Below are 15,402 nucleotides of genomic sequence, written 5' to 3' on the forward strand. Positions count from 1 at the left end.
CCAAGTTGCATACACTAGGCAGATTATATATTATATTTATGTGTATTTTATAACGGCACTAAATGTATTATAGAGAGTGGGACCCACTTGTAGCTGCTATTAATAAATCCCCTTTTTGAGTTTGATTTATTAATAGCAGCTACAGGTGGAGCCGACTCCCTACAATACTTTTAGTGCCATTGTAAAATTCACATAAATATACATCCAGCTTATGCGACTGTTCCTGGACTAGAATAGGCTAGCCTCAGTTGCCCATGCTCTAGTAACCTCCCATCTGGACTACTGCAATGCAGTTTATGTGGAACTGCCCTTGAGGACGGTCCGGAAGCTGCACCTAGCACAGAATGTGGCTGGTAAGTTAGTGAGTGAGGCAGACCAATGTGTCACTGGTTCTGCAAGCACTGCACTGGCTTCCAGTGAGCTACCGAGCCCAATTCAAGCTGTTGCTACTAGTGTGCAAAGCCAGAGATGGCTTGGGACCAAAGTATCCAAAGGAGCACCTCCCCAGTATCAATAACCACAGGCCTTACAATTGGTAGGGGAAGCCCAGTTGTTTTGCTGTTTTGTATTGTTTTTGGCTCATATGGGAGGAAAGGTGATTAATAAAAATAAATATGCACACATGCAGGCAGGCATGTGACCTGGAATACTTAAAAGTTTAACGCTCATTGTTTTCTCCTCTGAAAGAATCCTGGAAACTAGTTTTGTAATGCAGACAGCATTTTTTAAAAAAAGCAGTAGCTTCTGCAAGGAATTTCAAAGGCCTAGGCTCCTGCATAGGCAACAGTAACCACTGAACAGACTTGAAACTGGTTTTTTATACTTAAAGTCATATCAGACAACTGAAAGACTACATCAGACCACATTCGAAGTATGGTCTGTTTGGCATCTCCGAGAGAAAAAAACATGCAACAACCCTCTCTTCAACTGCTCCCCTCAAAATGGTGTTTTTAAAGCCATTTTAACACAGCAGAATAGCTATTGGGGAAGTCTGATAAACCCCAGAAGCACATAATTATTTCCCTGAGTTTGGCCATTGGAAGTGAAGATGAGGGTGAATTCATGGGAAACAGGCTCCTGCCACCCTCAGAGTTTTGTGGCCAACAGGGACTATCTGCCCTAGCAGAATAATTGCGGGGGGGGGAATGGCCACCCTCTTCTTCAGAGAGCAGCAATACTCTACCGTCCCAACTACTGATGGGCCTATGCAGCCACAAACAGTAAGTATCTGGAATTGCACTGGAGAATACAAACAAGATCCATGGGCTTTATGTTGCATGGTCTGAACATGTATAGAATAGAATGGCTCTCTCATATAGAATTAGTATTCTTAAATTTTGGCTCTTAAACACTTCCAAGTGCATTACGTGTTCTCTAACATTTCACAGATCCAAGTAGGAACACTCTTATTTATACAGAATAAGCAATCTATGACAGATTGCAATTTTAGGGCACCATCCACCAGCACAAGCCCCTTTCAAGTGAATCAAGAGGTACGCAGGATTTACCTAAAAAGTTCCAGGTGGATTATGACTTCATATGATGGTCATATCATAAGGCATCCAACCATTTTAAAGATTCTGAGTTTAATCAGGTCTCCAGGGATATTTTTCCCTTCGCTTCTTTCTCCAACTTCATAACTGTATCTTCTCTGGGTAAGTGTGGGAAGGATCAGATGTTCATAAAGCAGATGTTAAAAATTACATTAAAATGTTAAAGTGAATAAAAGAAATTTGGATGAAAGAACCTAAGGTTACATCCAAATGTTAGTCATAATCAAAGTAGATCCATTGACATTAATGAACATGACTAACTTCAGTCCATTAATTTCAATGGGTCTGCTCAGACTAAAATTTAATTGAACATGGCCCCGAGAGTCATATTTATGTGTTAAAGGTAAAAATGTTCCGTTTTTGAAGCTTGGATCATAATCAGATTAAGATGGTTTACCTCTGGAGAGTACAGTAGGGCCCCGCTTTACAGCGCTTCGCTTTACAGCGTTCTGCTAATACAGCGGTTGTGAATTGTAGAAATGCCCCACTTAACAGCGCTTGTTCTGCTTTTACGGTGGTTTTTTGCCGCCGGGCACCATTTTGGTCAATGTAAGTCAATGGGATCCACTTTACAGCAGTTTTTGCTTTACAGCAGGGGTCCGGAACATAACCCGCTGTATGAGCGGGGCCCTACTGTAATGGAATCCACAGGATTTCTGAATGCCCTGGGGGAGCTCCCAGTAGATAGAGCAGGTGACCCCACTGAAGCCCTTGTCATGCTGTGGAACAACAAGGCACATTGGGCTTTTGACACGATTGCCCCTGAGCGCCCTCTGTAGCACTGTGGAGCCTGGTTTGCCCCTTGGTACACCAGTGAACTAAGGGCAATGAAACAGGCTGGATGATGACTAGAGTGCAAGTGGCAAAAGACATGCTGGGAGGCATGAGTAAAACATCATAACCATGCCTACTGTATGGCGGTGAGGGTGGCTAAGGTGGTCTACTTCTCTGTCAACATCGCACCCTCAAGTAGCTGTCCAGTGGAGCTTTTCTATATTGTCAGGTGTCTGTTGACATCAACTCCAGGCAATGGAGTTTTAGACCTTTCAGAGGCCCACTGTGAATTGTTTGCAAGGCACTTTGAGGGTAAAGTTGCTCGCCTCCGTAGCAATCTTGATGCCTCATCCACATCTACTGTAGTCCCCAGTGAGGTGTCCAGTGCAACATCTGCTGCAACTTCTTGGGATCGGTTTCAATTGATGCGGCCTGATGACGTAGCCAGGGTGCTTGTGACAATGTGGCCAGCAACATGCCCTCTTGATCCTTGCCCTTCCTGGCTTATTAAAGCTTGCAGAGGGGGTTTGACCAAGTGGATCCAGGTGTGGTCAATGCGTCATTGCAGGAGGGAGTTGTACCAGCTACCTGAAAGAGGCGGTGATTTGGCCACTCCTGAAAAAGCCCACCTTGGACCCATTAGTTTGTGACAACTACCACCCAGTCACAAATACCCCTTTTTAGGGAAGGTGACTGAGAGGGTTGTAGTGGAGCAGTTGCAAGTACTGTTGGATGAAACAGATTATCCTGACCCATCCCAGTCTGGGTTCAGGCCTGGTTATGGGATTGAATCAGCCTTGGTCACCTTGATGGATGACCTCTATCGGGAGAAGGACAGGGGGAGTGCGACCCTGTTGTTCTTACTTGATCTGTTGGTGGGTTTTGATACAATTGACCATGGTATCCTTCTGGGCCGACTTGGTGAGATAGGTATCGGAGGCACTGTTTTACAGTAGTTCCGATCCCATCTTCAGTCATTTTCAGAAAATAGCATAGGGTGATTATCTTTCAGCCTGCTGGTATTTGTGCTGTGGCACGCCACAGGATACCATCTTGTCCCCCGTGCTGTTTAACATGTATATGAAGCCTTTGGGAGCAGTCATCAGGAGATTTAGAGCAAGGTGTCAACAGTATGCTGACAATACCCAGCTCTATTTCTCTGTAACATCTGAATCAACAGAGGCCATACAAGCTCTGGACCGTTGCCTGGACTCGGTGGTGGGCTGAGTGAGGGCCAGTAAACTGAGTCTGAATCCTAGAAAGATGGAGGCACTGTGGGTTGGTGGTTCCCAAGTTTGGATAATTGGTCAGTTGCCTGTTTTGGATTGGGTCGTACTCCCTCTGAAAGAGCAGGTCCGTAGTCTGGGGGTGCTCCTGGATCCATCTTTGTCGCTAGAGGCCCAGGTAACCTCCGTGGCTAGGAGTGCCTTTTACCAGCTTCGGCTGGTAAGACAGCTGTGGCCATTTCTGAACTGGGATAGCCTGACCACTGTTGTCCATGCACTAGTAACTTCCAGGCTGGATTACTGTAACATGCTCTATGTGGGGCTGCCCTTGAGGTTGGTCCAGAAGCTGCAGCTGGTGCAAAATGCGGTGACAAGACTGCTCTCTGGGGCAGGGTATCACTAACAAGTCAACCCATTGCTCATTGAATTGCACTGGCTACCCATTAGCTACCGGGCTAAGTTCAAGGTGCTGTTTCTGGTGTATGAACCCCTGTACAACTTGGGACCAGGATACCTGAAAGACCGTCTTATCCCTTATATACCCAGTCGATCACTGCGCTCAGCAGGTGAGGGCCTCCTGCAGATACCATCTTACCAGGTCTGCTCAACACGGACCTTTAGTGTAGTTGCACCTACCTGTTGGAATTCCCTCCCTTTAAATATTAGACATGTGCCATCTGTTATGTTTTCGGTGCCTACTGAACACCTTCCTCTTTCAACAAGTAGAGACCTTATCCCAGTCTGCGTCTGTGTTGGAATTTCTTCTGAATACATTTTTAAAGCCTTTTTTTTTTTTTAAAGAGGTTTTTAAAGATGTTTTGTTTTAATATGTATTTAAGGTTGTTTTGTTTCAATATATTTTAAAGTCTGTTTTTATGAGGTTTTAGAGTGTTTTTAGTGCTTTTGTTTGCCGCCCTACTGGGAGGAAGGGCAGGATAGGAATCTGATAAATAAACAAATAAAATCATCAAACAATCCTTTAAACTTTCAACACCTCTTAGCTAGACTCATCTCAAAAATGAAAAGCCACAAAGAAGACTAGGACAGACTAGAACATTTGTCTTTCAAGTTTTATTACAAAAATATATTTGCAAACATACAAAATTTTCAATGAAAAATGCTCATTCTTAAACATGTATGCAATAACTTAATATTTGCCAATAAAGTAAGATGGCACAAATTACATACCCATATACTGAAATGTTAATGATGCATTCTGGGGACAGTTTAAAAAGTTGCTGAAATAGTACTGGGCATAATCCAATCCACCACAGGTACACCACCATACAGAGGATTCCAACAGGCTCAATATAGATCTACTCCCCGCACTGCCACATGCTTGTGCAAAGAAGGGTAACTTCAGCCAAGATTCCATTTGTCCCCTAAGAGTCCCTTGTACTTGCTATTGCGCCTGCAGAGATAGGAAAGCAGAGCTCTACTGAGCCTATGGGAATTCTTCAGGTGCCAGTGAAGTTCCTGTGGGGCAGATCAGGCCCATTATTTCCCAAAAGTCATTTAAATCCCAAAGATCTGCACCTCAAACTCTTGATATACATGCGAGTGCAAAATTAAAGCAGTAAACCCAAACATTAAGTGTAGTGTGCATTTTTAACAGAGAACCACCATATGCCCACAATGTTAAATTGGTACAAAAACAAACCACAAGGGGAAGATTATTGCAAATGTTTCCCACTTAAAGTGAAGATATTGCATCTTAACATTTTCACAAAAGATGTCAAAAACTGAGGTGAAATATATATTGCACACATTCCTCTTTTTAAGATATACTTAAGAAGTAACTCAAGTAGCCAACAAGAGGTGGCTGGGTTTTTGTGTGTGTGTCAGACCACTCCACATTAAATACATTTCCTGGAAAGCTCCACAATAACTATACCCGTGCCTAAATATGGCATTGGTGAAATGCCCTAAATCCAAGCAAAGCAAAGCTATAGGGAAAAGTACTAGCTAATGTGTTTGAAATATGATTACACTCTGGCTTCGATCAAGAGTTCCATCCAGTGAGTAGAGAACTCCATGCATGGGACGCTCCGAACGGAGGAAGGTGGGGAAGCTATTTTGGCCAAATTCTCTTCTCTCCTGCAAAACTGCTCTGGAGGGCTGAGAAACCTTCCAGAACAGTACGGGAGGTAGCATGGGGGGGGCACAAGAGGAAGGGGGAATCTACAAAATCACTGCGCCCCCCTGCTCCTTCAGCAAGACCCTCCACTGGATTGCAGTCTTTTCTGTGGAAGGAGTGTTTCTGTTCTTGGAAGGGACACTGAATCCAACCGCATGTCAGAATAAGTAAATTAACAAAACCTTTTTCCATGTCATACTATGCCTTAGTTTTTTGTGTCACAAATATAGGGTTCTTAGGCACATCTTTAACATAATATTGTACTGTTAATATGCAACAGTATAAAACAGCAATGAGTTCTTCTTGTGTCAGTTGCCTGTTTTAAAGCCACTTTTGAATGGACAAATATTAAGCAATTTTTTAAAAAGCTGCATATAGGCAATGGAAAAATACATGCTTAGATAGTGAATATTCATTTTAGAATATAGTCTAAAATAATACATTTACTCTCAGAAAATAATACCTTGCCAAAATATAAGCTCAAAAGAATGGCCCAAGTTGGTTGGCTATGTATTTGTTACTGTTGCATGCAGATAAGAATAAAATGTTTCATTATAAATCCATACTTGGGCTTCAAAAGTTAAGGGGCGGTATCTGATTAAATAAACTCAAAGCAGGCCTACTGATATCAATTGACTTAGTTCTATTAATTTCAATAGGTCTACACTTGAGTATGTTTGATGCTGGATATCACCAAAGGTACTTGCACTAAAGCTGTCCAGGGATTTCTACATTTTGTAAACATTTGTGAATTTACTTTGCAGTAGAGTTTGTTCTTCAAAGCAATTCTTAAAAAGATTTTTTTTGTTAACTTGTCACATTACAATAAGCAATAAGAGCACTAGTGTGGTGTATAGAATGTTGCTAACAGTGCTTTGAATTGTGTAGTTTGCCTCTGTTCTCCCAGCTTGAGCCTGCTACATAAACAAATGTTGTAACATTGATGTGCATAAGTTTCAAGATTAATGCAAACCTACAGACAAAAAACAGATAAACTCATTTCAAGTCCTAGCTAAGGAAATTCTCTTTGGAAGCAAAGAACTATTTCTTGAAGCTGTACATACTTCTATCAAATTGAGGACTCTGATCTGCCAGCTAAGGTTTCTAGGGAATTAAAATGCAAAATAGTAAACAGAAGTACAAAGTGTATAAAGGCAAAAATACCTAGAAATGTTGTTGCTGTTTAAAGCAAAATTCTCTCTCATTAACTCTTGAAGACCTTACTACATTCAATATCAGGGAATTCTTTATAGCAGGCGTAGTCAACATGGTATCCTCCAGATGTTGTAGGACAATGCTCCCACATCAATGCCACCCAGTGTTATTCAACAACATCTGGAGGGTGCCACATGGGCTACCCCCATTTCATTTCTACAGACCTTTGGATATGATGCTTACTTTCAACATTGTGACCAAGTTCAGCCCAATATCATTATGCCCAACATGCATCATCACCACCAATCTCAGGCTTATAGTTGAAAAAGCTTTCTTCTTTCCATCTGCAATAATTACAAGACTTTATTATCCACCACACACCATGATAGAAATTTGATTCAGAGGATATGGTTAATACACCCAATTAAAAATACTGGCATACTACACTGTCTTGATCCCCCTCCCCACCAGAAAAAGCTTAACACATAACAGTTCTGTTTTAAATATGCAAGCATATTTTTGTTGATGCACATACAGTGCCGTGAAAAAGTATTTGCCCCGTCTGATTTTCTGCGTGGTTGCATATTTTTTGGCACTGAATGTTATCAGAACTTGAACTAAACCTAGTATTAGGGACAAGGGAACCTGAGTGAACAGTAACACAAAATTTTGATATTTCATTTATTTATTAAAGAAAGTTAAGCAATACCCAATGCCCCATGTGAAAAAGTAATTGCCCCCTTAGACTCAAAACCTGGTTACGTCACCTTTAGCAACAATGACTGCAATCAAATGCTTCCTGTAGTTCTCCCAGAAAGTTCCATCTTTGAGTCTTCTGTCCACCTGGATGATCCTCAAGAGTTCTGGAACAATGTTCTATGGATAGGTGACTCACAGATGGAACTTTTTTGGCAACATGGGCCGTTATGTCTGGCAAAAAACAAACATTGCATTCCACATGAAGAACCTCATACCAACCGTCAAGCATGGTGGTGGCAGTGTTATGGTTTGGGGATGCTTTGCTGCATCAGGACCTGGACGATTTGCCATCATTGAAGGAACCATGAATTCTGCTTTGTATCAGAGAATTCTACAGAAGAATGTCAGGCCATCCATCTGACAGCAGAAGCTGAAGTGTGGATGGGTCATGAAGCAAGACAATGATTCGAAACACACAAGCAAGTCTACATCAGAATTGTTGAGGAACAAGAAATTTAAAGTTTTGGAATGCCCTAGTCAAAGTACAGACCTAAACCCCATTGAGATGTTGTGGCAGGACTTGCAAGGAGCAGTTTATGCTCAAAAACCCCCAAATGTCACTGAGTTAAAGCAGTTCTGCATGGAAGAGTGGGCTACAGGAAGCGTTTGGTTGCAGTCATTGCTGCTAAAAGGGTTTTGAGTCTAAGGGGGCAATTACTTTTTCCCACGGGGACATTGGGTGCTGCTTAACTTTCTTTAATAAATAAATGAAATAAGTATCAAAAATTTTGTGTTATTTGTTCACTCTGGTTCCCTTTTCCCTAATATTTAGGTTTGGTTCAAGATCTGATAACATACAGTACCAAAAATATGCAACCACACAGAAAATCAGACAGGGGGCAAATACTTTTCCACAGCACTGTACACAAGTGTGCTATCAAAAGTCCAGCATATAAGCAGAGCTCTTACGTTTCCTAAAAAAGGCCTACAAAGCCTGAAAAGATGCATTTGAGTTTTGCCGTTAAAGCCACTACATCAAATATGCATGTCACTACTAACATATTTCCCTGAATTCTGCACATATATCTGATATAAAATACTATGTCTGCAACTAGAAACACTGAGTTCAAAGGCTGAAGAGGTTCTCTCAAAAGGCAGGTTTTGCTAAACATAAAAACATCTACTTAAAATCAATCAAAATAAAGTACATATTTTGAGTTTTTAAAATTCAACACACTACTTATATCAAAACACTGATTTGTGGTGAATCATAATTAAAGCTTGGTAGATGAATTACAGACAGCATCTGCATCTTAATGGGATCATTTGAATTTACATTTTAAGAGTAGCAGGTACATTCTACTCCAGGACTTTTTCTGTTGCAAACTCTACTGAAAGAAGGGGGCTTTTACAAGATCCCAGCTGTGCTTTTTACCAAGCCCTACCCATTTCAATGGCTTGCACAGGAAACTGATTGTAATAAGTAGGGCCAAAACAGTATCTTCCTCCATTTCAACAATTCTTTGAAAAATAAGCAGTGCATGTTGACTGGTTAAAAGGATTAGAAAGTTATCTTTCACAACATGAAACAAAGACCTTCCACTAAAAAAATTAAAATAAAATAAAGCCACCCCATCCTTTAACATTACTATTGCTTGAACAAACTGAGATTTATATTACACTAGAGTATTGCTAGCTACCATCGCATGCCATAATAAAATAAATACAAGTCAAGAAGAAACCAATAGCAGCATATAAAACAACTAAAGATCAGAGCGACTCCCTTTGGAAAGAAGTGTGATCTTTACAGTGGTAATAAAAACCCATCTATGAGAACTCACACAAACCTTCAAATAGAAACAAATATGGAAAGAAAAGCAAACTGCATTTGTTGTTCATATGCCCATTTTTAAACACCACAAATGAAATTACACACTCATACATGGTACCAGCCCATCCATTCTACAGACAAACCTCCAAAATTTGCATTATCTGGGAAAGGACAATAAAGTGACTGCAATGATGTTTCATCCATTCCTGTTTAAAAACTGCTTGTTTAAATACAGTACCTTTAACAAAACACACACACACTGCAGGTATTGTTAAAGGGATATTTCATAATCCACTTTGATTTTGCCTTAGTAAAACAGAATACATCAATCAGCTCTGAGTCAATTTGATGGTCAATACCACATTAAGGCCATCTAGTTTCAAAGCTAAAAGCATCATTTTTACAATGCTTGTCATTGTTTCCTCCCAAGGCCCTAAAATGAACTTCTGTAGCTCTTTAAGTCAGAAGCTAGAATCACTATTCTTGTTATCTTTGGTGTACTACCAAAGATGGCTTAAACCAAATTTATCCTAATTATTCAGATGTATGTGTGGGATGGGGAAAACATTTTTACATTACTCAACAACCACTCAAAAATAATGTGTTGTTAAACACGAAGACCATTTTCCCCACATAGAAATAAAAGCCTGCTGGTGATTGGTCACAGTGAAACCTAGATAACTTCTGAGAACATTAGTTATACAATTCTTTTAAGGAACAATGTCTCCTTAATTTAACAAAAATTAAGACTTAAAGAACTAAAAACAATCTTTAAAAATGTTACAGTTTTACAGAAGAGGCATAATTGTTTCTGAAGCAGAGAGGTGGTCAGTGGAATTGAATTCACTTCATTCATAGTTTGATGCTGTCTGTATTCTTGGTCATGACTTGTAAATAAACTTCATGAAGAGTACTAAGAAAATTCGCATCATTCTGAAGGGGGGGGGAGAAAAGAACATAATCAGACCAATGACTGACATACTTACTCACTTTTTTCTACTTAAATTATTTTTCTATACCTTTAAGTAAAATCTGTACTTATTTGTACCTAAGTTGACTGAAGTTGCCAGTTTCTTTGAATCACTAAGTTCAGGAGCTGGGGCCAAGATAAAGCTACACCACCAAATAAATAAATAAATAAAGCTATACCACCAGTGATATACATCTTGGAAATATCATTGAAAAACAGTAACCATTATGTTTACCACATTTCTGCTATCAAGGTACTCTGACAGAGGCAATAGAAGGCCTAATAAGATCTATGCTCTGGAAAGAAAAGAGGCAACTCTCTCTCTAGGACCCAGTGAGCAAACCCAGAGCTGAGGGGCTCATGCTGCATGCATGCAGCAGTTAAATGACTGCACCCAATGGCATTCTATACAGAACTTGATGGTCCTTCCCCATGGCCCCACCCTCCTGTGACCAAAGCCTGGGTTTAGCTTCTACTGAAACTAAGCAGAATCACTGCCTGTAGGAAAGAGTGTGTGTTCAGTGGCTGTTTAGTAACAGAAAGTAATTGTGCTTCCAGTTCTTCAAAATGGACAGAAAACCCCCTTGCAAAACTATAATCTTTCAATACTCTAACCAATATTGTTATCCCATAATAATAATGAACAGTGGTTTTTCAGTAATTCAGTTGCAAACCTCTTTTAACGCAAGATTTATATTTAAGTATCCCCTTTGGAAGGTGAGATGTACATTTAGGCACTGCAGGTTTTTTAAATCTGTTATTTTAATTATTGTTTTGGATATTGGTTTTAATCAGATTGTATGTTGTTAGCTGTCCTCGGCACCCTTCAGGGAGGAACAGCAGGATGCAAAGTGAATAGATAAATGATGAACAGTCTGCCCTAACCCTTTGGAAATAAATCTAATTGCCCAATTCTCTGCTCAAGACAACTCCTTGGTATCACTCTCAAAAATCATTAGGGCTGTTCAGATTGTTTTCAATCTGAGGAAGCAGTAAGATTTTTTAAAAATGAATTCTTTCTACATTAAATTTAGATCAATCTTATTTACAAGGGCACACCACCAGAACCTTTAATAAGGGCCCCTGCGAAACAACTAAGAGAAGAGGAGGTAAAGTGAAAGGAGGTGCAGAGAAAGAGAAGTGACAAAAGTAACTGGCTGAGAAGTATTACAAACAAACAAATATGTTAAGTCACAAGGTGAAAGCTAATGAGCAAAACAAAAAGGTATGCTATCCACTACAGCTCACTGTCTTTCTGTATTTTGAGTATAGTCTGGGTTGGATGAAGCCAAGCATTTTCTGTTTATTCTACTTCCTGACTTCCACACCCCAGCTCAGCTGGTATTGCATTATTGCCCAGGCCTCCACAAATCTACTTATCTGAGCCTGGCTACTTTTCATTTTCTCACCATGTCCTCTGAGCTCTTGTTGCATCTCAAAGTAAACCTTAACAACAAACATTCTCTCGGTTATTTATATTTCTAATTCTCCATTGAAAGAGATACCTCTGTATTGTAGGTTGACAGTTCTAAGCCAATACATTCAAGAAAATTAAGCCAACATAAAAGACGTGAAACTTTTTGGTCATTCATGGGCCTTACACTGTTGTGCAATTTAAAAGGGAGGGGGATTTTTTTAAAAAAATAGATTTTTTTAATTTTTAATTTTATTTCTTCACAGGTATCTTTATATGACATGAATTTTCTCATTTACATCAGACACCAGTATAATTAAGAAGCAATAGTTAAGGGAGGGGGATTTTAGTGCCCCCCCCAGTGGTGGAACATCCCTCCTATAAAAAAATCACTTGACACTCACTTTAATGTATTTCACCAAAAAAAATCCCAAGACCTTTTAAAAACATTTTTTAAAAATCAGTTATATTAATTCCTTAATCTCTACATTTAATGGTAGCCTGCAACATGGCTTTAGTTCTGCAAGGATGTGTTGTGGCTCTCCATGATTGTTATATTGATTTTTAATCTCTGCTGTGATTTGTTTTGTTTTATAGGAATTTTGTGCTGTCATTTGATTGGTGTTTTATTGGATTTCTGTTTTAAATTATTTTAACTATTCATCACTCAAAGAACTTTAGTTATGGAGAGACTGATAAATGTAATAATGAAATAAATCAATGCACTCAATAAGCTTTCCATTTTGGGTCCTCATACAGCACATGGAACATTGTAGCATGGAAGGCAAGCTGAGTTTAATAATATCATCATCAACAATTAGCCAGATAGGGCATACATGAAGTAGAGCCCAAGCTAAAGATCAGAAGCAACATTTGTGTAGGTTTAAGGCAATACAAAGTGTACTCTCAAGACTATTGTGTAGGAACCTGAAATTGCAGCATGACTTTTGTTACAAAGTAAAATTGCTGACAGCTGAGCTCTGTTCGTAGGGCCTTTCCCCCTCCCTTCATAGTCAGCAAGTTTCTTGTTTCATTTGTGGTTCTGACAGGCAAAAAGAAACAGCAGGTTGTGCAGAAAACAGACGACAAAGAAACAAAGCACAGGCCACAAAGCTAATTATATGACCTAGTATGGGCCCATTTTATTCCTAACAATTCTAGTACCAGAACGCTGTATTTCTGTGGCCTGATATTTTGCAGAGCTTGGAAAAGTTACTTTTTTGAACTACAACTCCCATCAGCCCAATCCAGTGGCCATGCTGGCTGGGGCTGATGGGAGTTGTAGTTCAAAAAAAGTAACTTTTCCAAGCTCTGATTTTTAGAACTGGACTCTGTATGCAAGACTTATTAATATTAGAGGGCACTGATGTAGCTCAAAGGATTGTGACCCTGAAGATGACAAAAAGGGCAAAACAATCTTCCTAATGTAAGCTTGTTCTAGGTGTAAGATTTCTCTTCACGATCCACTGGATTTATTGGCACCCTTACAAAGCAGCCTTGCAGCTGAAGCTTAAAACTGAAAAAACACTTAATTTTTCAAATCAGCCAGTGTGCTTTTGATGTCTACGGACGTCAATTAACATGTCAATTAACTTAACCTGAGTACATTCTCAAATATTTTGCAAAAGAATAAACTGAGAATTACCAAGGCACTTTTAACTTCTAATGAACAGACACCTGACAAAAAGAATGTAACGAAGGTTGTTTTATGATCTCCAACTGCACTTTTGTAATGTACTTTGCTATTATTTCATATCTATTTTCATATATTTATAATACCAATATATTTATAATACCAAGATAGTCTCTCAGCAGTTTACAAAAAACAGGCGTTTTCATGTACAAAGAACAGACATCTTCCATCTTTATTATTCACATCCTTCCTAACTTGCAATTAAATTCACTCTCAAGAAATGAAGTGAATTACAGAGATGGGGAGCAACTTTTAATTTGTCCTCTGCACATGAACAATGTAGATGACTCACAAATCAGAACCCTCTGGATCCCCAACACTTGCCAGGTGCCATAGCCACAGCAGACTTTTAAAATAAGATCTGTATTACAAGCAATTTGGGGGTTCTGCTCATCCACTTTCCAACTTCAGCAGTTATATGGAGGATATATGGTTGTCATGAACAGCAACAAATTCTGAATCAATGCTAAAGTGCATGCTGCTTGCCTCAATACCCTTAGGAAAACCAAGTCAGTCAGGCAATCTGTTGTGCAGTGAATGGAACATATTCCAACCTGAATACACAAGGCACTGAATAGACATGCTTTAACAAGGCATTCTTGCTGAAAATCTCAACAGTTCATTGCCTTGTTTGACTGGTGATGAATATCATCTTGCTTGAGATTGACCAATTGTCTTTGACAGATGGCAAGTTAGCAATTCCATTTAAGAATAAATTGTGTAATTTAACGGAATTAACAACACTCACATTTGTTTATGTTACCAATAGCTTTCCCATTAAAAATATTGGTAATAGTTCTCCAGTTGCTGCTTCTATTGCTGAAGTCATTTGCTAATAATCTAATACACACATCAGTGTTATTCCTCATAACCCTCTTTATCAAACCCACTGTTAATCTACCCTGTATTCTTAATCAAAAGTTAAGTTACTGACTGTACCTTTATTAGATATATTAAAGTTTCTTGAAGCTGAGATCTACTGAGAACTGTAGGAGGTAATGTTTGAGCATCTACTGCTCCAAGAGTAAGAGGAGAAGCAGAGCCAACTTTGTTTTCAATTTCAGAGGATTTCGTAGCTGACTGTTGGAACACACTAGGTGACAAGAGAACCGAAGGTGCCATTGTGGTTGTAACTGTAGCAAACTGTGGGGATGCAACCTGCAAAGATAAAGAAGCAAATTAGATGGTGATGATTTTTGCCATTTTTAAAGATCTGCCTAGATATATTAAGGCCCTTCTGGCATTGTCTTAGCAGTATGGAAGTTGCTGCAGGACATGTCCTTTGCTTTCTAGTGCTGTTTAACACCCCCCCCCCCAGGTAACTTGGAAAAAAACAGTGAGGTAGCTCCTTCTCACACCAGCCTTGCCCGAGGTGGGAGGGGCACGCTGGTCAAGGAAGTGACTGCTCCACTGCCTCTTCTTACATGAGCTGGGCACTCCCAAGTTTATGCATGCTACAGAGACTTCCATGCAGAATGAAATATGGCTTAAGTGGAAAGTGCCTCACAGGAGTTATGGGCGATAAAAGTAACCGTGATTAACAGGAGAAAAAAGTAACTTCTTTGAGACACTAAAGAAAATAATTAATGAACCCAAATATTTGTTTTGTCATAGAGCATCGCCACCCAGGGAAGGAGAGCCTGCTGTTGCTGCTGCTGCTGTTGGAACACCACCTCCACCACCCTTCCCAGTGGGACTGCTGCCTGGCAGATGTGCCTCCTGCAGGACCAGGTCCCAGGTACCCAGCCAGCTGTGACTAATTTCCATCACCTGTCCCTCTTTGGAGGGATACATAAGCCGGCTGGCTGAGGTGGCCTGGGAGACCCAGTGCCTGCAGGAAGGAGAACATTGCCGCCCAGGGAAGGAGAGCCTGCTGTTGCTGCTGCTGTTGGATCACCACCTCCACCACCCTTCCCAGTGGGACTGCTGCCTGGCAGACGTGCCTCCTGC

General features: G+C 40.1%; 1 protein-coding gene across 1 annotated transcript in view; it reads right to left on the reverse strand.

The window, feature by feature from the left end:
* Positions 1-8,386: 8,386 nt before the first annotated feature.
* Positions 8,387-15,402, reverse strand: part of DCP1A (decapping mRNA 1A) — a 47,272-nt gene continuing 40,256 nt past the window's right edge. The window contains exons 8-9 of the mRNA XM_061618219.1: positions 14,392-14,610; positions 8,387-10,308 (exon numbers count right to left, since the gene is read on the reverse strand). Coding sequence (XP_061474203.1) covers positions 10,228-10,308; positions 14,392-14,610 — 300 coding nt within the window. The 3' untranslated portion in view covers positions 8,387-10,227. The remainder of the gene's footprint in view (positions 10,309-14,391; positions 14,611-15,402) is intronic.

Source organism: Rhineura floridana, chromosome 3, assembly GCF_030035675.1.
Source record: "Rhineura floridana isolate rRhiFlo1 chromosome 3, rRhiFlo1.hap2, whole genome shotgun sequence".
NCBI lineage: Eukaryota > Metazoa > Chordata > Lepidosauria > Squamata > Rhineuridae > Rhineura > Rhineura floridana.